This window comes from Ambystoma mexicanum, chromosome 11, assembly GCF_040938575.1.
Source record: "Ambystoma mexicanum isolate Mex_15411 chromosome 11, UKY_AmexF1_1, whole genome shotgun sequence".
NCBI lineage: Eukaryota > Metazoa > Chordata > Amphibia > Caudata > Ambystomatidae > Ambystoma > Ambystoma mexicanum.
This window is the reverse complement of record NC_090934.1, coordinates 1,296,555,549-1,296,577,919: the sequence shown is the minus strand read 5'-3', so window position 1 is coordinate 1,296,577,919 and position 22,371 is coordinate 1,296,555,549. Positions and strand designations below refer to the sequence as shown.

The 22,371-nt window shown below is 48.6% G+C and overlaps 1 protein-coding gene across 3 annotated transcripts in view; it reads right to left on the bottom strand.

Moving 5' to 3' along the window:
* CEP152 (centrosomal protein 152) overlaps positions 1-22,371 on the bottom strand; it is a 475,089-nt gene that overhangs the window by 280,562 nt on the left and 172,156 nt on the right. For all 3 annotated transcript variants that reach the window (XM_069624789.1, XM_069624790.1, XM_069624791.1), the window contains one exon: positions 14,860-14,982. In XM_069624789.1, coding sequence (XP_069480890.1) covers positions 14,860-14,982 — 123 coding nt within the window. The remainder of the gene's footprint in view (positions 1-14,859; positions 14,983-22,371) is intronic.

The window sequence follows — 22,371 nt, the reverse complement described above, 5'->3', positions numbered from 1 at the left end:
GCTTAAACATCGACAGCACTGTCAAGTAGCCCTGAGCAACTTGTGCAAAGAAAATAATGTTGATCCTTTTCAGCTTTCCTCCGCCAAAAAGGGCCTTCAGGTTGGCACCATTAAGGGCTTCTTCGAAGATGACAAGTCGCGTGAACACTCCTAGACCTTAAACGCTTGGCCTTCTTCCTCTGAGGAGAGTTGCCTCTCGACTCATCAGTCAAAGGCCTAGCAGGTCGGGGCTTAGGGGACTTGGGTATTGTTCCTACCTTAAGCTTCCCCTTCCGTTCCCTCAAGGCTTTTCCCGTCATGGACTGGCACTTGGAAAACGAACTTAGATGTCGACAGTGTAGACGAAGAAGACAATTGTCGAGTTGTTGAAAACAATCGCTCGAAGTAACAAACGTCACAGTATGAGGCACGCCGAGTTTCACACGAAGCAAACGCTGTTTGCGGAAAAACTGAACTAAGGCCAACGGGCACCGCGTGTGCTATGTATATCCTCTGATGATGTCCTCGACAGAAGCCTTCGAGTGACATCGACTCTACGCCATCTGCCAAATTTCTTCTTAAGCAGCAGAAGCTGGACATTACATGTCAAAGAGGAGGAATACGTTGGAGGACACACTCCATTCGAAATATAGTTTTACCTTTAAATTAGATGGTTACACAGACCTCAGACAAGGGTTGTGCAATAATCTCCCTGTTACCCACACGAGGTAGATCTACAGAAGGTAGTGTAATTTCAAGAGGCAAGACAGCAGGAAATGAGGTTATCCCACTAGAGGGGAATTCAGGCCTAACATGTGGCATACAGCTAGGCTGAGGGCAATACATAAGTAGAGGTCCATGTGTGCTTAAAAACCAGCGCTGCCAGAAGATTTCTGGTTTGGATAGCGAATGAGGAAGTTAGGGGAACATAGTTTTTGCAAACATGGAATGTGCGTTTCTGACATGTTTTATCTTGTGCCTATTTTACAGCAGAAACAAAACATTGCAACAGATTATAAACATTTATGCATGCATGTTTCTAGTTATGTTGTCCCCCATTTTGTGAGTTGCTTTGAAGCCCTTAAATAGGATGTGAAGGACAGGAAGCCAGGAAGTGCCGACTGCACATTCCATAATGACGACAAACCAAAAAGTCGGAATGCTCTTTTACTTAACACTAGGATATTTGCTTATCTACCAATCATGTCCCGCCAACAATGGTAAAAACCAAAGTAGTAATGCTACTATTATTAGTAATAATAATACCACAACCAACAGCCAGACCACTGCTACGAGCAAGAGCACAACAAGTAGTAGTAGTATTAGTAATTTTAGCAAAAACAGAAAAGTGTTCCTTTGGCAGTCGAAATTCTGCAATTACTATTAATACTACTGTCAGTATTAATCATAGTAACAGTAATAGTACTACCTGTAATACTTGTATTAGTACTGCTCATGGTAGTAGTGCTACTTCTGTTGGTAGTACTTACTGTCCCTGCCTAATACAGCAGTCCCTATTGCTAATAGGAACGGCATTTGTTGCTGGAACTTCTATCCACAGTAGCATTACCACTATCAGCAGATGTGTTAGTAGCAAATATATAGTGTTCCTACTATCTGTAGTAGCAGCAATATTATTACTGCTAACAGTATCAGAAGTAGTGTTACTACCAGTACTACTCAATGTAGCGCATTCAATTGTAGTAATTGTTATGCTAATACTTTCAGTAGTAATAGTAGTACTACTTCTATTGTTAGTAATAATAGTCCAACTATTCTTGCTGGAAATAGTGCTACAAATTGCTGCCGCTAATTCTGGTAAAAGTTCTAGTACCACTACTGTTAGTGACAATACTCTTACTAAAAGTACTACTTCAGGCAGTAGTGTTAATACTGCTATGGGAAGAATTATTAGTTAATTAAGTGTAAAATAAAATGCAGCTTTTTACTTTGCTCTTTTGCTGCTATAAAGGATCTACAGACTCGCCTCCTCCGATAGGACTTTCCATTTAAGGGTTTGAAAGCAGCTCACAAAATGGTAGACACCAACAACAAGATACAGTCTTACAAAAATGTTAACAGTAAAAGACAGGAACCCATTTTATAAGCTGAAAAGGTGACAGGAGATCCAAAATTAACAGCGAGGAACAAAGTTTTATTTTTGTACAAATTGAATGTTGAGCTTTCCTCAAGATGTATAATAATTTCAGTGTGGGTGGATGTTACGGGAGTTTTCCTAAAGTCCATGTGGAGGTAAGACTCTATAAAACTAAACTTTGGTATATAGGTCCCCAACTCTTAGTATAAGTCTGTATTACCCAAAGGATCTGGTAGAATAGCAGAGCAGCCAGGCTCATCTTAGGAGGAGAATGTGAACTCTAGGCAAGTACACTGAACCCAGTAAATACAATTGCCCAAAGAAACTCTTACAAACTAAAGTTATATAAAATATAGATTGTATATACAGGTAAGTAAATACACTATTAGACTAACCAGTACACACAGAAATTATTCTCAATACTTTTTAAAGGTGACCGCTTAAATTGTAATTGCTCGCAGTTACAATGGTTACAGAGAATGACACCAATATTATCGGTACTACCCTGCACTGCATAGATTTACAGATAAACAGTAATCGTATTCATTTGGCAAAATCACACCAGACTGTAGGAAGGAAAAGGATGGTTATGCACAAAAGAGAAACAGACTTTTAGCAACACTTTAATGCTTCTAACGCTATGTAAATTCAATCCATAACTAGCCAAATGTCAGTGTAGGAGTAGAACAAAGTCATCCGTAGCAGCACGAAAGGCAAAGTTCCTTAGCCACTAGAATTAAAATGCCTTGCCAGATAAAAACACAGTGTAGTGACCCTGCAAATGACTCCCTAATAGGACACAAGATGTCAAGCCTGGGCTAGAGGTATCAGTGTACACCCAAACACCTCGCAAAGTACCCGAAGCATGCAGGAGTGACTTCTCGGCTCAAGGTAAGTTCTACCTTTAGCCAAACAGTACCTTAGGTTAGAAGAAGTAAATGCAGCTCGATTCTTTCCATTGCAGCAGCGACAGACCCAGTATGCCGATTCCTCTGTCTGATGACGAAAGGGAGGACTCTGAATGGGATGTCACAGCAGCAGTCGTGAGAAAGGACCCTGAGCTTGGATTTCTTCGGTCTCTTGCCGGTTTGAGGCTTTGGTAACTTTTCATCAGCTCCAACAAAGGACAGTTATTGCCTGGTCGATCTTACTCGGTTCTTCGGTCCTGCACTCTGGTGAGGGCACTTGGAAGAGTGGGATTGTGCTGTGGATGTCCAACTGGAGCTCACCAAAGTTCTGGTCAGAGTCGTCCACGCCAAGATGTTGCAATGCAAATGGGTCGGAAGTCTCCTGGAATTTGCGGTTTGCAGCCCTCAAAGGTCACGGCACCCCGGGAGATGGCTAGTTTTGTAGTTCTCTTGAGGCTGGTTGGTGCCACCAGCCAAAGGGAAGGTGTCGTCCTCTTCTGAGATCCTCGGCCGATGATAAAACAGGGTCAGGACAGCAGTGGTCACTTCACGGTTACCTTAAGGGTCTGCAGGCATCTCCGGTCATCTTCAGATCTTCTGTTCCAGTGGTCGACTTGCCTTCTACATCCGGAACCTCACCTCTTAGTCTGATTTCCCACTCACTCCTCGGCAGAAGTGGGCTGATGGCTGTCCAATAAGGACAGCAAGGTCCCCATTGGGAAAGGACAGGTACGTGTCAAACTCCTCCCATGCTTCCTGCCTTTGCAGACACACTAAAGCCTAGGCGAGGGCTACCAGTCCCAGGAGCAGAGAAAAGGGGAATACTAGGTATCCCGTTCATTAGGGGAATTTTCCTAAAGTCCCACTTGGATATAAACTTTAGTGTGTTAGCCTAGTGGTTTGTAGAAACACCCCCCCCCCCCACCTCCCTCCCAACTCTTAGTATCAGTCTGTACTGCTGCTGGAACCTTGGAAGAGTGGTAGAGCAGTCAGGCATATCATAAGAGGAAGATATGAGCTATAGGTAAGTACACTGAAACTAGTCATTTATTTATTGTACATTTGTAAGGCACTTCTACATCAAGAATTTGTGTTTCAAAACACCCACAGGGCAAAGTGGAGGGAACAAGGGAGCAAAACAAGATGATGGAATAAAATAACAATGATGAGAAAAGGACAGAGGCGGTGCTACTAGGCCTTGTGAACATTCGGAACGCGACAGTGCAGAGAGAGAAGGGAAAGGGGAGGTGGGTAACTGTTAAAGGTTCCACAGAGGGGGAAGTGGCAGAGATGCAATTGGTAGGAGAGTGGCCACCAGCAAGTACAATAAGTGCAGGCCTGCGAGACAACACAGACCAGTAGGAGCCCAAAGGCAAGTGCAAGTGCAGGGGGAGGGGGAAGGCGAAGGCTGCAGGCGATTGAACAGAAGGCCAGGGCCCAGGCCACCAATCTCAGCGACTGGGGGCTAGCACGGGAGGGAGAGGTGGGGGGGGGGGTGAGGAGAAGAGGAAAGTCTTGAGGAGCGTGCAGAATTTGAGGACATCCAGCTCAAGACGGAGAGGAAGGAGGAGGCTGTTCCAAAGGAGGGAGCCACCCCAGGAAAGCAATCGGCCACCCGCTCGCTGCTTAGAGATGCGCTTCACAAGTAGAGAGTTGGAGCTGGATGATCAGAGAACTGGAGGGAGAGTATTTTGTGAAAAAGTTGTAGATAGTGTGGTCCTAGGCCCCAGACAGCCTTATGGATGATGCAGAGGGATTTGAATTTGATCCTTGCAGAAACCGGGAGCCAGTGGAGAGATTTTAGGGCTGGTGAGATGCGGTCCCTGGGCTTGAGGCCAAGGAGAAGTCTTGCAGCCCTTTTCTGGATTAGCTGGAGAGGGCGAAGAGGGGAAAAGGGTAAATTAAGGAGGTTGTTGCAATAGTCCAGCCGAGAGAGTACCAGAGCTCTAGAGACATTGAGTTTCTGGGAAAAAGTGAGGAAAGGGAGGTACCTCTAAGGAGGTGGAGTTGGAAATGGGCCTTCTTGGCAAGAGAGGGAGAGGGAGGAGAGAGACGAGTCGAAGAAGACTACAAGGTTAATGGGCTTCAGATGTAGGAGAGGGGTGAGAGCCCATAGAGGGTGGCCAGAGTGAAGGGAGGAAAGAAGGAACAGGAGTTCCAGTGGGAAGGATCTCAGTCTTCCTGGCATTGAGACAGATCATTAGAGGTACACCAAATCTGCAGACAGCAGTCAGGAATGGTAGAGTAAGTGGGAAGTTTGAAAAAAAGAGTTGGGGTCATCTCCATAGCACTGGAGGTATGGTGAGAAAGTGGAGATAAGGTGAGCAAACTGGGTGAGATAGATGTTACAAGAACCAGGCCAAGAGATGCAAGCAGTTCTTCACGGGTGTTCAGGAGAGCAGTTTCCGTGGCTCTGGATGCCTGGAACCCAGATTGATGGGCGTGTAGGCATCCAACAAGCTCAGTATGCTGGGTTACTTGGGGAAAGGAACAAGTTACTTACCTGTAACTGTTGTTCTCCAGCATGGGTCTGGCATGGATTCACATGCTCATGAATATTCCCCGTCGTCAGGCTGGGAATCCTCGGTAAAGAAAAAACCAGTATCAGTTTCGTTTCTGATCTGTCTTTCGTAGTAATAACCAATCACTGGTCTCTGCGTCATACTGACCACAGCCAATGACTGCCCTCTACCTAAGCACCGCCTCTGGCAGCCATCTTCAGATTTGGAAGCACGTGAAGTGGCAGTATGACCAAGTGAAGAGCCGCAGAGGGGTAGGCGGGAGGGTTCGCATGTGAATCCATGCCAGACCCATGCTGGAGAACAACAGTTACAGGTAAGTAACTTGTTCCTTCTCCAGCATGGGGTCTGGCATGGATTCACATGCTCATGAATAAAGAATACATAGCAGTACACACATGCACAACCACGGGAGGTGGCAAAGGCTCAACATTAAGCATCACATCAACTCAACATTAAGCATCTTACCTCCTCACCAGGCTCACCTCAGGCGAACAGGTTGCGCAGCACTGCTTGGCCGACCCTGGACTCCTCCCTGGAATCCCGGTCGACGCAGTAGAATTTCGTGAAGGTGTGCGTCGACCTCCACGTAGCAGCCCTGCATATGTCCAGCAGGGGCACACCAGATAGGAACGCCGTGGTAGCTGCGATCGCTCTGGTGGAATGGGCTCTCGGACGGCCAGGCAGCGGTCGGTTTGCCAACCGGTGACAGTACATGATACAGCCGGAGAGCCATCTGGAGATGGAAGCCTTCGAGAGAGCCTTCCCCTGATTGACAGGTCCAAAGTTCACAAAGAGTTGTGACGTCTTCCGAAAACCTTTTGTGCGGTCCACGTAGAACTTCAGCGCTCTAGCTACATCCAGCGAGTGCAAAGTCCTCTCAGCCGGCGACGAAGGCGACGGGAAGAACACAGGCAACACCAAGGGTTCGTTGAGATGAAAGTCCGACGGTACCTTGGGCATGAAGGAGGGGTGCGTCCTGAGCACTACCCTCGTGTCGTGGAAAGTCAAGTACGGGGCCTTGCAGGAAAGGGCCTGGATCTCTCCCACTCGTCGTGCGGAGGTGATGGCCACGAGAAAAGCTGTTTTCCACGATAGAAACTTCAACGGGGCCGAGTGCAGAGGCTCGAACGGAGGTCCCATGAGCTTGGTCAGCACCACGTTGAGCTCCCACGCCGGGGCCGGAGCCTTCACCGGCGGGAACGATCTGAACAATCCCTTCATGAACTCTTTCACCAGACGATGAGACCACAAGGACGTCCGGCCCGTGGTTCTGGTGTATCGGGAGATCGCAGCAAGATGAATCTTGATGGACGCGTGTGCCAGACCAGCTTTGGCCAGCGTCAGCAGGTACGGCAGTACTTGGGGAGCCGTAATCCGTAGAGGGTTAATCTTCTGTGCGTGGCACCAGACAGAGAACCTCTTCCATTTGTGTCCGTAGCATTTAAGAGTCGAGGACGCCCTGGCCTTTGCAAGAACCTCTCTGCAATCGGCCGGTATGTCGTATCCTCCAAACTCTAGCGCTGCAGGAGCCAGGCCTGCAAGTTCAGCGACTTCGGGTCGCGGTGGAGGATGGCGCCTCCTTCCCTGGAGAGTAGATCCGCGTCCGCCGGCAGCTTGATTGGCGGGGACGCCGACAAGTCCAGAAGGTCCGGGAACCATATCTGCCTCGGCCACGCAGGTGCGACGAGGATCATCCTGCACCGTGACCTCTTGAGCTGGTTGACGAGCCGGATTAGCAGAGGCAAGGGAGGGAACGCGTAGAGGAACAGGCCCTCCCAGGGGAACGAGAAAGCATCGCCCATGCTCCTCGTCTGGGGAAACCTGCTGGCGAACCTCCGGCACTTGGTGTTCGTCGCCGTCGCGAACAGGTCGATCTGGGGTGTGCCCCACCGTCGGAAGAGGCGATCCACCAGATCCTGCCGTAGTTCCCACTCGTGGCACGAGCGCAGCTCCCTGCTGAGTGAGTCGGCGATGGTGTTTTTTATCCCTGCCAGATGAAACGGCACCAGAAGAATCCCTTGGGCGACGGCCCAATGCCACAGGTCCTGCGCCTCCTTGGACAGCGCTGGGGACCTGGTTCCGCCCTGTTTCCTGATGTAAAACATGGTGGTGGTGTTGTCGGTGAAGATCCTCACCACCTTGCCCTTGAGGGACGGAAGGAAGGACCTGAGGGCCCAAAACACTGCACGGAGCTCCAGGACGTTGATATGCAGGGACTTCTCCGTCGGGAGCCAGAGTCCCCTTGCGTGCAGATTTTCGGTGTGCGCTCCCCACCCTTCTAGGGAGGCATCCGTGGTCACAGTCACCTGGTGGGCTGGGGTCTGGAAGTCCATGCCCGCCGTCAGATGCGCGCGGGTGCCCCACCACCGTATCGCTCGTCGGAAACTCTCGTCGAGCTTGATCCTTTCCTCGAAGCTGCCCGTCGTCTGGATCCAGCGCGCATCCAGGAATTCTTGCAACGGGCGCATCCGGAGCCTGCACATGGGAATGAGGTAGATGCAGGAAGACATCATCCCGAGGAGGGACTTGATGGACCTCACCTTGGCCGCGTCGGCCACCAACATCCGTTGCACCTTGCCCAAGATGGTCCTGGTCCTCTCCTCCGACGGGGAGGCCAGAAGGGACACTGTGTCGAGCCTCGCTCCCAGAAACAGTGCGACTTGCGCGGGCACCAGGTGGGATTTGGCGTAGTTCACGGAGAATCCCAGGTCCGTGAGGAGTTGGACGGTCCTTGCCGTGTGGACCACGGCGAGCTCCCTCGTCTTGGCGCGGATGAGCCAGTCGTCCAGGTAGGGGTAGACGTGAATCCCCTCGCGGCGCAGCTGCGCCGCCACCGGTGCGAGGCACTTGGTGAAAACCCTGGGTGCCGACCGTAGTCCGAAGGGAAGGGCTTTGAACTGGTAATGACGCCCTTGGACCACGAATCTGAGCAATTTTCGGTGCCCCTTTAGGATGGGAATGTGGAAGTAGGCATCCTCCAAATCCAAAGACGATAGGAAGTCTCCTTCCTCCAGCTGACCCAGGACGTGCTGGAGGGTGACCATCCGGAACTTCTGCGCCTTGATGAACTTGTTCAGGCGTCGCAGGTCCAGGATGGGGCGCCATCCTCCCGTCTTCTTCTTCACGAGGAAGTATCGCGAGTAGACTCCGGAGCCCCGAAGCCTCTTTGGGACGAGTTCGATGGCGCCCTTTCTGAGCATCGCCTTTACCTCCCGGAGAAGTTGAGGGACGTGAAGTGCTTTCCTGGCCACGGGGGGGACGCGCGGGCACCTTTTTTGAAATTCGAGCGCGTGGCCCCGGGCCAGGGCGTCCAGCACCCAACGGTCGGTGGAGATGGACTCCCACACGCTGACGAAGCCCGCCAGCCGGCCTCCCACCGGGGTGCTTCGGTGGGGGCCCGACCCCACGGCCGGTTCAATCCTGCTTGGACGCGGCCTTGCCGCCTTGACCTCCTTGGCGACGACGGCGGGGTCCGCCAGACTTGCCTCGTCCTCTGTAGGCCTCTTGCGACGACGAGCGGGCCGCTTGACGGTAGGAAGCGAAACCGCCGCCGGAACCTTTGGAGGCGCCCTTGCCTCCGCCGCTCCGAAAGGGCGTCCGCCGTTGCTGCAGTACTCCAAGGGCCCGGGCCGTCTCAGTATCCGCCTTGATGGCCTGAAGGGAATCGTCCACTGTCTTCCCAAACAGGTTGTTCCCGTCGAAGGGCATGTCCAGGACCCTGGTCTGGACGTCCTGCCGAAAGTCCGTAGCCTTGAGCCATCCACGACGTCGAAGGCAAACGCCATTGCACAGCTGGCGGAACCCAGTGTCGGCGATGTCCGTCGCCACGGTGATGGCGTGGTCCGAGGCCACCTCACCTTCCTGCAGGATCTCAAGGGCCTCCGCCCTCTTGTCGTCCGGCAGAAAATCCAGCAGGGGAGCTATCTTGTACCAGAGCTCCCTGTCGTAGCGGGCCACGATAGCCAAGGCGTTGGCCGCTTTAATCGTCGTCGCCGCCGACGAGATGACTCTACGTCCCATGGCATCCAATTTCTTTCCCTCGCCGTCCGGCGGGGAAGTCGACGTGGAGGCCGCACCCCCCCCCCGCTTTCTTCCTGGCTGCCGCGGAGACGACGGAGTCCGGGGTAGGCTGCGCCCGGAGGCATAGGGGGGCCGAGTCCGGGACCCGGTACTTTTTCTCGTACCGGTCTCTTTTCGCTGGCGTCGTGGAAGGGTTCTTGAGGAGGGAAAGGCCCTCATCCCAAATGTCGTCCAACAGAGGCACTGCGAGGACCGTCTTCCTCTTGGCCTCGCGCCGTTGGTAAAGGAAGCCTTCCTTTTTCTTCTCCTCAGGGCAGAGTTGGAAAAGCTCGGATGCCCTGGCGATCATTGAGTGGAACGATCCAATCTCGTCGGGCGGAGAAGCCCTGGTGGGAGGCGACGACGGAAAATCCTCGTCGTATGCCTCGTCGTCCGTACCCGTCGCTGCCGTGTCAGTCCCCGTATCATCCCCTCGGGTGGACGGGGAGGAGGGCTGGACGGGGCGCGACGGTTGAAAAGGAGGTGGTGGGTGGATCCTTCTTTTCTTGGTAGGGGGAACACCAGAAGGTCCCGGTTCTGGATCCCCCGACGGGAGAGGTTCCTCCGTCGGTAACGGTAGTCTCGTCCTTATCTCGGAGCATAAGGACTGTATAGCCAACAAAATGGCCGCTGAGTTGTCTTGCGGCGCTGGCAGAGGGGAATCCGACGGGCGAGCAGGGGCCCCGTCGGTATCCTCGACGATGTCGTCGTCGTCACCTGCGTCGGGGCCCATTCCGACGGGCTGGTCTTGTTCCACGCCTAGGCCGTGGCTTAAGACCTCGATCAGCTCCTCTTCTGAGGTTGAGGCCGAATCTACGACGACGCCCTGCCCCCCCTTCTTCTTCCCCACCGAGGGTTTCACGGGGGTCCTATCGATGGGCACAAAAGAAGACTCCCTCCGAGGAGGCAGGGAGATTCTGGGCCCCGAGGTCGCCACCACTGGTGCAGCCTCCACAGGCTGGGCCAGGGCCGCCGCGACCGTCTCGATAGAGGGCTTGGTCGAATGGATCAAGGCCTTCACCACCTTAGGTGCGCTCACCGCCTTATCCTTGAGGGAGGGGGCACTGCCACGCTCCTCCTCTGCCTTAGAGCTCGACCGGGGCCTCTCCAGGAGCTTCGCCGGGTGCTCGGCCTTCCTCTTACCCGACCCAGAGCGTTGGCTCGTGGTTGATGGTGCCGGGGAGGGTGCGCCCTGCCTGGCGCCCGTAGAGCCCGACCGTTCGGCGCTCCCGGTGCCAGCGGACTCGCGGTGCTTGGCCTTATGTTGGGCCCCCGTCGCCGGGGCGCCCTCAAAGGTCTTAGAAGACCGCTCGGATTTCTTCTTCTTCTCGCCAGACGGGCTCTTACCCTCCAGCCAGTTGGCGAGACGTTGATGGCGGTCCTTCATGGTCCGTTCCGACATGTTGCCGCAAAACGCACAGTCCTTCTCCACGTGCGTCTTGTCCTCATGAAGGCAGTAAAGGCAGAAAGAGTGTTCGTCCTCCTTGAAGACGTTCTGCAGCTGGCATCCAGGGCAGGCCCTGAACAGCTTTCCGGGCGTCGAGCTTCCCTTCTCCTGGGCCATCTCCGAGACCGGGCCTGAGAAGCTTCTGGAGTCCTCCGAAGTGTAGCTCGACGAAATCTTCACCCTTGAGGGGCACAGATGAATCCGACACGGGTCCCCGTTGATCGGATGTAGGATCGGTGGAGCTTGAGGCTCTTTTGACCGAAAGAATCGAAGTTTTTGTGAAAAAGCGCGAAAAAATAGCACTAACGCTCGAGAGCAATAGCACGAGGATCCCAACACATGAACGTGCGGTAAAAATCTGAAGATGGCTGCCAGAGGCGGTGCTTAGGTAGAGGGCAGTCATTGGCTGTGGTCAGTATGACGCAGAGACCAGTGATTGGTTATTACTACGAAAGACAGATCAGAAACGAAACTGATACTGGTTTTTTCTTTACCGAGGATTCCCAGCCTGACGACGGGGAATATTCATGAGCATGTGAATCCATGCCAGACCCCATGCTGGAGAAATGTATATTAAAATATAGGTCCATTATATTTACACAACAATACTTTTAAAAAGCAAATGCTTAGTTAGTAGTTGCTTGCGTTTACATTTGTTACAGCTTTTGACAGTGATAACAGATCTATCGTATTATCGGTCATCACGCGCACTCGCAAATTTGAGCAGAAATACAGTAAAGACATTTACTCTGCATACACATAAGATAGTGACTTTTGGGAAGGAATATTGTTGGTTCATGTAAGACTAGCAGTTCTTAAGGATATAAAGGCCGTTTTTCACACAGCAAGCCTTTTGGGTCCAAAACGCAACCCTAGCTAACGGCAGTTCTGAGAGGGCTTAAAGTCTTGACAAGCAGCAGAATACGAAGGTTCCTAAGGATACTTTACAGTCTCCAAGATGCAAGAGGATACAATCAACATTCGAGACCCTGTTAAAGGACTCGCTAAAGGGACACAATCAGCAGCTTGAGTCGGAGGTAAGAGGGGGATACCCTCAACATATCTACGTGCACTCTAATGCTCTGGAGCAACTTCATGGATCAAGACCAAAGGCTTTACTTAACTACAAAAAGTCAGGTCAGGAGTCTAAACTAAGTAAAAGAAAGGGTGTCCCATAGAAGTCTATGGGAGAAAGCAGCAAAAAGAAAAGCTTTCCCATCTATTAATAAGTTTACATTATTTGCACATGTTGTCCAACCACAGTGTTAAACAAGGCACTGCTACGACTGGAAACCTGATTTGCCAGTCAAGTCTTTGAATGTTGCCCTAAAATAATAATGGGGGATGGGTGGGGGCATTAAACAGTACTTTTTGCATAAATGCTGCGACACAAATGCTCAGATTTTCAGGCAAGGTCTCAAATGATTTTGACTGCTCAGGCATAGTGGATGCGCTGAAAACCTCATCTACCTGCTTGTCTTATGAGAATGGTTCCATGTAACTTCACCAACTGAAAACACTGCGAAGTAATTTCCTTTGATGTCCCCCACCCCATATCTCACTTACCCTCCACTCGCACCCTCACCCCAAACACCTCCCCAGCCCTTTTATGACTTGCCACAAAAATAAATATATAATTTCCAAGTATTTCGAAGTAATGGCATCAAAGTAAATCACTTTGAAGTGTTTGTTGTTGGCAAAACCATTGCATACCATGTGAACACCTAATGGCAACCTGGTTCTCTCTAGGCTTGACTATTACAATAGCCTCTTCCTCAATCTACCTTTGTCCAGTCTGCAACCTCTCCAGCTAATCCAGAATAGGGCAGCAATACTTATCCTTGGCCTCAAACCCAGGGACTGCATCTCTCCTGCCCAAAAAAGTCTTCACTGGCTCCCAGTTGCTTAACAGATTAAATTCAAATCCCTAGTTATCATCCAGAAGGCTGCCTGGGGCCAGGGACCACACTATCTGCAACTCTCTCATACTAAATATTCCCCTCTAGACCTCTGCGCTCCTCTGGCACCAACTCTGTGTGTAAAGTGTTTCGCTAAACAGAGGGCAGATGGTGCAACGCTTTACTCAGCTGGCTCACTTTGGAACAGGGTCCCTCCCTCCCTCTGTCTTGAGCAGGACTTAAATTCCGGACGATTCTCAAGACCTTCCTCTTTAGCTCCTCTTTCCCTCCGTCTCTCCTTTGCTAATCTCACAGTTGCTTGTTTGGTGTCCAGGGCACTTATGTATCCCCAGGGCCCTGACTTCCCACACCAAATCACACCAGCATCCATATATCCTCAGCATTTGCCTCTGCTCACCCTCCACCCCTGGAGGATCACACTTACCTTATATTGCCCTTCACCTGTTCACCCTTAAGCACCCCAGCGTCTATCCCATTCCCTCTCCCTTCTGCACTTGCCCATTCTGAATTACTCACAAGGCAGTGTAGGTTCGTCCTTCCCCTCCCCACTGTATTTAATATTTGTTAAATATTTTAATTGTTTCTCATTCCTTGTCCTATCCCTGTTGCCCTGAGAGTGCTTTGAAACAATATTTACTTCCTGTATAAGTGTCTAACAAGCGAACAATAAAAAATAAATTGTGTATGAAATATTGTTGTGCAACAGAGGTATTTACATCAGAACTGCCCATTTAGAAGTGTGCTTATTGATAATTCAGAGGAAATTCCACTCCAAACAGGATCAACTGAGCGCTCATTTGTTTGCAAGGATATCTAAACTCAACCCAGTACAGTGAACAGCTATACCGACCACATTTATAAACCAGCGCATTAGAGAAAGCAAGGTTACAACAGGGCCATTTTTAGTTTTGACTAGAAGGTGGAGTTTTAGTGCCTCCTATAAGCTGAAACTAATACATTGGAGTACAGCTGGGAAAGATGGCATATGAGGAAGGGCACAATACTTGTAGGTGTTGTTTATTTTCCCACCTATTGACTGCCCATGGCCATGCTAATCCCCATTCGTCTTACCATCCACTTTCTAACCCTCCCCGGCCAAAACACACCCCTCCTCTGATCTCTTTGTTCCAACTTTATCAACCCTTAAAATCAAAACTTTGCACTTGAAGTGGCGCCATGTTTTTTTTTTCCAAAGCATTCCTCAGAGCTAATGATTTAATTGGTGCTGTAAACACACTACTGGTGTAATAAAATGTCTAAACCTGGTCTGCCTTTAGCCACTGGATTTATAAGCAGTATGCATGTCCTTCACTTAAGTCATGTTAAAACAAGCATTAGCAAAGCCAACAGGCGGCTTTTGGATAGGGATTAGATAGGCATTTGCCAGGCACTGCCATCATACCTGCAAGTATGTGCGCTATTTTCAAACTGCTACCGAAAAATCTTCAGTTAGTACCATTACGGCAATGCATGCAAATACCTTTCCCATATCTACACAAAAGCCCAAACTATTGGCATTGCCAATGCTTGTTTGTCTACTGCTACATATTTTTATTTTCAATCAAACATTTAGCACCACATCATCATTACATTTTTTTCTTTAAGCAGGAAAATGAAATCTGGGAAATGAACAGGCTGATGTAGACATGGAAGGGGCACAGGATACACCCCAGTATCTAAACATACTAAATTAGACATTATTACTTATTTTTAATTTGAAAATACTCCAAAGCAAAGGATTACTATATTGGCTAAACTGGATCCTTCACCTGATTAATTAACTTTATTAGATTATGTTTTTACCAGCAACTGAAAAGACATTTCTGAAAGAAATGCTGGCGAGAGCCCAACTGCCTGCATTTTTTGCAAATTGCTTGTACAGGTTGTCCTTCAATGGCTCTAAAAACAGGCTTTGAAGAATGGTTACCTCCGCTTCCTGCTTCAAAGCTTGATTCTCATTTTTGAGTTTCTGAATTTCATCTTTAAGACTTTCGCTTGAGCCAGACGAGCATAAAGTATCCATATTTTTTACAATGCATTCAGTTCGAACCTACAAAGAATAAAAGAAAAAAGCGTATTAAAGGTTCTTCATGTTATTGCTTCTAACTCAATGGAATGGAAAAGGCAACAGACGCCTTGATGGAGGAGTCAGTGGCAACCATGCAACTCGGAGCTGAAACAGTAAATCCAAAAGGTATCTCGATTCAGAGGTCTATTAATAAAGCAGTATGAAAGAAAAGAGGTAGGAGGAGCTAAGTAGTTAGACAAGTAAAGCAAAATATACTCCTTCCTTAAGACTTAATAGCTGCTTGCCCTTTGCATAGAAGAGTCCATTTACTATGACTTTCAGGTATAGGTGGGAGTTGCAGAACAGCAGAATTAGGCAAGGTGGGTGATGAGGTAGGATTGGATGGTAGCATAATCAGTGATGAAGATCCACGCACATCAGTGCAGTTAGGAAAGTGTGGGATTTAAACCTTACTAATGGCACTGAGATGTGCTCCTTGGTAAAGTACACTAAGGTTTGATCCTTACTAGCAACGCAGCAACCTTTACAGTCTCCCATCAAAACAAACATCACATCGCACCAGTCCACTAAATACTTTATACGAAACACAGACCAGACACCACAAATCACAGACCTGGCAAAAAAAAATATGGATTTGTGTGGGAACAGATGTGGGTTACCACATACTTCCAAGACAGACACTATCATACAGAATGATAACTCTGAAGGACAGCAGAGCAAAATTTGTTATGCTACTCATGCGTATTCACCAAGGCAACTTACCAACAGGATGTGCCAAAAACACCTACAAGCTTAGCCAGAAGACAAAATCTGGCCCTTTCCTATCGGCTCTCATCAACAGACAGCAAAAGCAACGCCCCGCTCATACTATGATATATGATTATGATATTTTATTTATTGCGCGCCTATACACAAGTGTTTCAAAGCGCGATCCAAAGCCAACCCAGTTCCAATGTGGCAAGAGACCATGAAGGGGTAGATGTGCCCTACATAAAACCCATTAGCACCCTGCAAGGGAGCGCTGGCCAATCAGGAGGCTCGGACTCCAGGCTGTACTATATGGTACAAGCCTGCATTCCGAGCTGCCCGAGAGCTAGCACTGTGTTCCCTGCTCCCCCTTCACCACATAGCAGAGGTGTAGATTGTTGTGCGGCGCGGCGTGGGACAGTGCTGCTGGCAGTTAAGTGCGTTTCCCATGCTGATGGAAAACGGACTTTGCTGTAAGCAGCACTGTGCGGCGCCGGGGCTGTACAACAAAAGGTACATTTAAAAAAAAAAAAAACACTTGCACCAGTGTAGGGAACTAGGCGGGTGCTAATGGTGATATTAATTGAGGCGATGGACCGACCCTGCGGTATGGCCCCACTGCCCACGTTAAGGGACCCAAGCTGCAATCGGGCCCTTAAATTGGTCGATGACTCGTTGCCAACACGGTCGGGCCACTGTCTTGTTCAATACCGCATCAATTGCATTTCCAAACGAAGGTGAAAAGTTCCATGGAACCGCAGAAAGACACCAACTTTTGCTGAAGTGGCTTGGACCAGAGGAAAGGAATAAGAGGAGACTTGGGGAAGAGTCATCCAAAGTAACATATCTGCTAAAGGATAGCCCTGAAAAAAAAAAAGAGAAAAAAAAAAGGCATGGGCATGTAGAAAACCAAAATATTTACATGGTGCAGATCCTCACCTTTGGTGGACCTGGGCGAGCTTCCATCCGAATCTTGGATAAAGGCAGGACTCTGATAGCTATTCAACAGATCACCATTGGAGCCAAGACCCCCATGAGGAAGTGCAGCCGCTGACAACCAGAGGAAGACTCCTACAGCTAGCCAATACCAACTCTGGTGACACCCTGCTCCTACGTCCCGATCTAAAAAAGATACTTGTTGGTGATTTGACCCATGGACCAGCGGGAACCCTGCTCAAGGACCTGTGCCTTCTGAGCCTTCAGTAGTGTTAATGGACCTACCGATGGACTGACCAGCTATCTCCTGGGCTAACTTGCTGCAACCATCGCCGTACCAAGTGCACCCCTGCAACTTGGAGGATATTCAGCTTGTACTATAAAATTCCTGCTCCTGCATTTGTCAGACTTCTTCCATCAACGGAAGCTGTGCTGTACCTGCTTCTTTGTTCGCCCACCTAAGATCACCTGTCACTGCCTGACCGAATCTGAGTGATCCGGCTGCGGCTGAATTTACGGTGGCCAGAATGTTTTCATGAGAAAGGTGCAAACTACCAAAAGTTTGCACCTTTCTCATGCAAACACAAATACATACTTACACCCACACACACAACACACCCCCCACCCACACCCTCAGCACACCCCCAACATAAACATACCCTACTTACCTTCTTCATGCTGGTTTCCTGCTGCGGCAGTTTGCTTTGACTTCCATGATCGGGAACCGGCGCCACAAGGTCCTTTATTTCTTCTTTTTTTTACGGTGGCTGCAGGGGTTTCCCCGCAACCCCCGCTCACTATACTGTAAAGTATAGTGAGCGGGGGTTGCGGGGGACAAACCTGCAGCCCCGTTTTTTTTTCTTTTTTTCGCGAGTGTGTCCCCCGCAACACCCTGCTCACTATAACACACAGTATAGTGAGCAGGGTGTTGCGGGGGTCACCCCCGCAGTCTTTTTTTATACTTCCCTATAATGCTACCACCAAAGTTTCGAACTATTGGTGGTTCGAACCTTTGGTGGTAGCATTTTTCGGACTTTTAGTCCATGCAAACCTTTGGATGCAGTCCGTTCAACCACATCCGCCTGACCGTGGTGACTCTCATTGCAATCAGTCTTCTGTCCACAGAAGTCTCCATCTTTTCATCGCCTGGGTGTTCACTTGGACGGGTCTGGAAAAGATCAACCGAAACTAAATCCTAACGCCAAAAGTAATCTCTGGACCCGCGATCGGTGGGCCTCCCTCCACAGGACCAACCACAAAAGAATAGGTCTCTAACAGTACCCAGAACCTCTGCAGTGGTCTCTGGAGAAATCCAAGTTGTGGGGGTATGTTAATATACCTGTTCACAGCAACTCTGTTGCTGCAATGGCTCTGGTGAGTGGGCTCTCGGCCGGCCTGGAAGCAGTCTGTTGGCTTGATGAGAACAATGCTTGATACACCCGGAGAGCCAACAGGATATGGAAGCCTAAAACAGGGCCTTCCTGTGTCCCATAGGTGCAAAATTGACAAAAAGCTGGGACATTTTCAAAAGTGTTTAGTGCATGCCACGAATAACTCGAGGCACGTCCTGCAAATGAAACAGCATTTCAGCAGGCGTAGGACTCGCAAAGAAAACTAGCAGAACCAAAGGCTTGTTGAGATGAAAGTCCAATGGAACCTTTGGCATGAAGGTGGGATGAGTCTGCAGCACCACCTTAGTAGCGTGGAAGGACAAATATGGCTGCTTACAGGAAAGGGCCTAAATTTCCCCGACCCCCATGGCCAAGGTGATGGCCACCAGGAAAGCAGTCTTCCACAATAGAAACTTCAAAGGGGCACGGTGCATTGGTTCAAACAGTGGTCCCATGAGCTTAGACAGGTCCATGTTCAGTTCCCAAGCCGGTGCAGGAGCCCTCACTGGCGGGAATGTCCTTAAGAGACCCTTGAGGAACTCGAGAATGTGCAACCACAGGAAGAGCTTGCCTGGAGCCTGTATGTACCAGGATATGGCAGCCAGATGAACCTTGATGGAAGAACAAGCAAGGCCAGCTTTAGCCAGCAAGAGTCAGTACAGGAGGAGATGAAGAGCCGTTACACGGAGCAGCGCAACCTTCTGCGCCCAGCACTACACAGAAGCGATTCCACTTGTGCCTGTAGCAAGACAACACAGAGGGAGCCCTGGCGGCAGGGAATAGTGGCTGCAGGAACCAAGTTGTGATGCTCAGTGGCACCGGGTCGTGGTGCAGGATTGATCCTTCTCTGTAAAGTGGAGGCAGCTGTATGGCTGGAACCACTGACAGATGGAAAAGGTCCGAGTACCAGATCTGCCTCGGCCAAATCAAGTGCAATGAGGATCATCCTGCACTGGTGAAGACCGTATTTGCTGAAGAGGCGAGACACCTGCGCTCGTTGAAGCTCCCACTCGTGACAGGACCGCAGCTCCCTGCTGAATGAGTCCGCAATGGCGCTCTTGATGAAAAGATACTCGATAAAATATGTAATCCTTGTATGTGATTTTCGTAGAGGTTGCAAATGTATAAATATGTATTTAGGACAAAATTCGATTTTGATGCTAGTGGCTAGGGGAGGTTTCTAAGTATTGTAAAAATCAAGCCATAAACCTGACATCATCTGTCTTTGATCCAATCACCCGGATGCAAGGCAGTGATGAGGCTCTTATCCAATCCCATTTCACAGGGGCAAGTTTAGTTAAGCCGGCCCATACACCCATTTGGTGATGTCATTTGGCAGGATAAATAGGGATATCTGACAACACATAGGACACATGCTCTCTTCTGATTCCAGAAAAGCATTTTGATCCAGCATTCAATATCCAGCCTTTAACATCCTTCTAGACTCAGATGCCAACCACCAGGCCAAGCAGTAGCTGAACCATTTTCAGCTAGGCCTCAATCCTCAACTAATCCTCACAACTCAGTGAAGCACTGTAGTGGGGGGAAGCATCCTGAAACTATCTGGCTGGCTACCATAAATGCTTGCCTGCTGAACTCGCCATACCGCTGATCTGAAATATCCAGAAAGAAGAAGGGCAGATCCCGTGCAGTTCCGGTGACTGGCCTAGCTGATGTGCTGTCCTTCCCCGATAGACCTGATCCATTCACCAGAACTTTGATGGTCCAAAAATCTTAAATCCCTTTGGATTGTAAGTATTAACAGGACGCTAGAGAACCATTGTATAGCTTGCCTTATCTTGTTCCACCCTAATCTCTAAACTATCACTACTTTCATAACCAGTAACACTGTCAAAATCTTTAGTGCTATCCTGTCTATTTGCTAAAGCGTAATTTTCATAGCGTCATTTTTATTTGTGTAACTCTTATCTATAAATTCCACTTCAAGTGTTTGGACTGGTTCAGCCAGGGAAGGCGTAGGGGACCTGTTACCGAAGTCATGAATCAGTCTCAGAGCTTACTTCGTCCCAACCAGGTCGTCTAGTTTGAATGTGCTAGTCTTGAGTAAAAGCATAATCCATATTTCCTGGTTTTAAACTGAAGTTCTTGTCCAAATGTGCATCTTTATCAAAAAACACCTCACTAAAACCTCTATAACTCCCTCAGTTTTAAAGATAGAAACAAAATGTCAACTCCCACATATTGTAAAAGTTTGCCACAAATTTGCAATTTTAGCCAAAGTACATGTGTATTTTGGCCATTTCAAAGTGCTTTTTCCATCCCATCCTGATCTGAAGTATATATTGTGGTTCATATTATAGCCCATGCATGTTAGGACCTGATTAGAGTTGCTTTCTTTAGAAGTTGTCTCTATTTCAGTATTTTAACAATTTTGCAGTATTTCACAAAGCCATTTTCACATGTCATTTCAAAATGTCATTAGCCCAAATAAGGTTTTCTCTCTTGTGTGGGAGGGAGGATTGCCTATAACTCTAGACATTTTATTTCATTCCCAAAAACCTGCTGATTACTCACATTGGTGTAGGATTGCTCATTTGTATGTAAACAAAACTTTGCAGGGGGAACATTAACCTAAACTCTGTCTGTGTGCAAAACAAGACGGTTCTCTTTCCCTGTGTTTTCTATTTTGCCTCCTTCCAAGTGAATTCAATTGCTTGACTTATATTTCTGAATTGTATTGTCATCCTTTGGGTGATTGCTGCCCCATACACATATCTATAGTAACCTACATGTGAGTGAATATTAAATAAATATTTACCTTTGCAAACTAGCCCGATTCCTGGTTCAGTCTGACCTGGGGGGTATTTTGAGAAGGGTGTGATATGAGTGGTATATCATTCAGAATATTAAACTTATAGGCAAAAATAAAATAAAGGTTTCATTTGCGCACTACATGCTAGGCGAGACTTGGGTGTGTGCCTGATTAAAATCCCTTACAGCTTGGAGGCTTGTGCCGGGATCCTGAATATGACCTACCACTCGTGACAGTCTAGCACAACATACTAGCCGACAGGGTACAGACGCCTTCCTGGGTTGGCATACTGTGCTACACTGTACAAGCACCCCTCAACAGAAATACTCAAAAGAATTGGGCCCGTTTGCAAAAGTAAATCAACCCTGAAATAAGCCATAAGGAAATTGATATTTCTGAGATGGCGACCCCAGTGGAAATTAATATTGCTAGGGAACACTTCCTTTACAAACTGTTTGTCAGGGGTGAGTGGCCAGAACAGGATGAACAGATATGGCTGCAGGAAATAAAACAACAAGTCACTGCAATCGACCTTGATACCCGGCCGGACAAGGGTACATTACATCAAGCGCTTATCGAAATGTACATGGCCCCAAAAATAAAAGGATCAGTGTAAAATTGCCAAAATAGCGGCCTACCTGTACCTCCACTTAGGAATCATACAGGAAAAGCATGCAGACAATATAGATTTGGCAAAGAGGCAAGGGGAAGCACTGCAGAAAATCCAGATTAATCTGTACTCTGCAGAGCAAAGGCTCCAAGAAAGTAAAGAATCAGTAACAGAGGCTCGGCAGTATTTTACCAAATTGAAGGAAGGTCTGGCTCTCTTGCAGCAAGAGAACGTAGAACAAGATCTCAAATTACAGACACTGCAAGATGAGTAACAGGAAAGAGTTGACTCTTTACAACAGAGTCAATAAGAAACTGGAGCATCAATTGAATTATAATAGAGTCTGTGCAGAACAGATAGTCACCTTACAAAACCGCCTAGAATCCTTGAAAGAGGAAAATAATATAATTATTAAAGACATCCACTCCCAAGAAGAATTTGATGAGGAGCGCCAGAAATCTAGTGCATTTAAAAAACAGAGGGACAACCTGGCTGCACAGAGGGGCACTCTAACTCAGGTCAGGGATGCCTTAGGCCAGGAAATCAGCCAATTAAAAACTAAGTTGAGGAAAGAAAGCTGGATCTTCAGGAGTTTAGTGAAATTAAAACTGAATATGAAAAGCTACTAGAGCACACCAGGCGGGTGGAGGATGCTCTGACAAATAAAACTCAGACCAATAAGGACCAAACTAAGGAGGTGAGTCTCCTGCAGCAAAACTTGGGCCAGTATTCCCAATACAGGCAGGAAGCACAGAGAGACAATGAGGCTCTTTGTGAAAAGAATGACGGGCTCCACAAACAGATAGCCGTGCAGGAGCAAACCATTGAGACCACTAAGGCCTTAATAGAGGAGCAAAAAGGGTCAGATTTTTGCATGTAACCAGGGAATAAGGGCTGAAAGAGATGAGGAAGAAGGGGCAGAGAAACCCCTCAGCATAATCTCAGGACCCCTG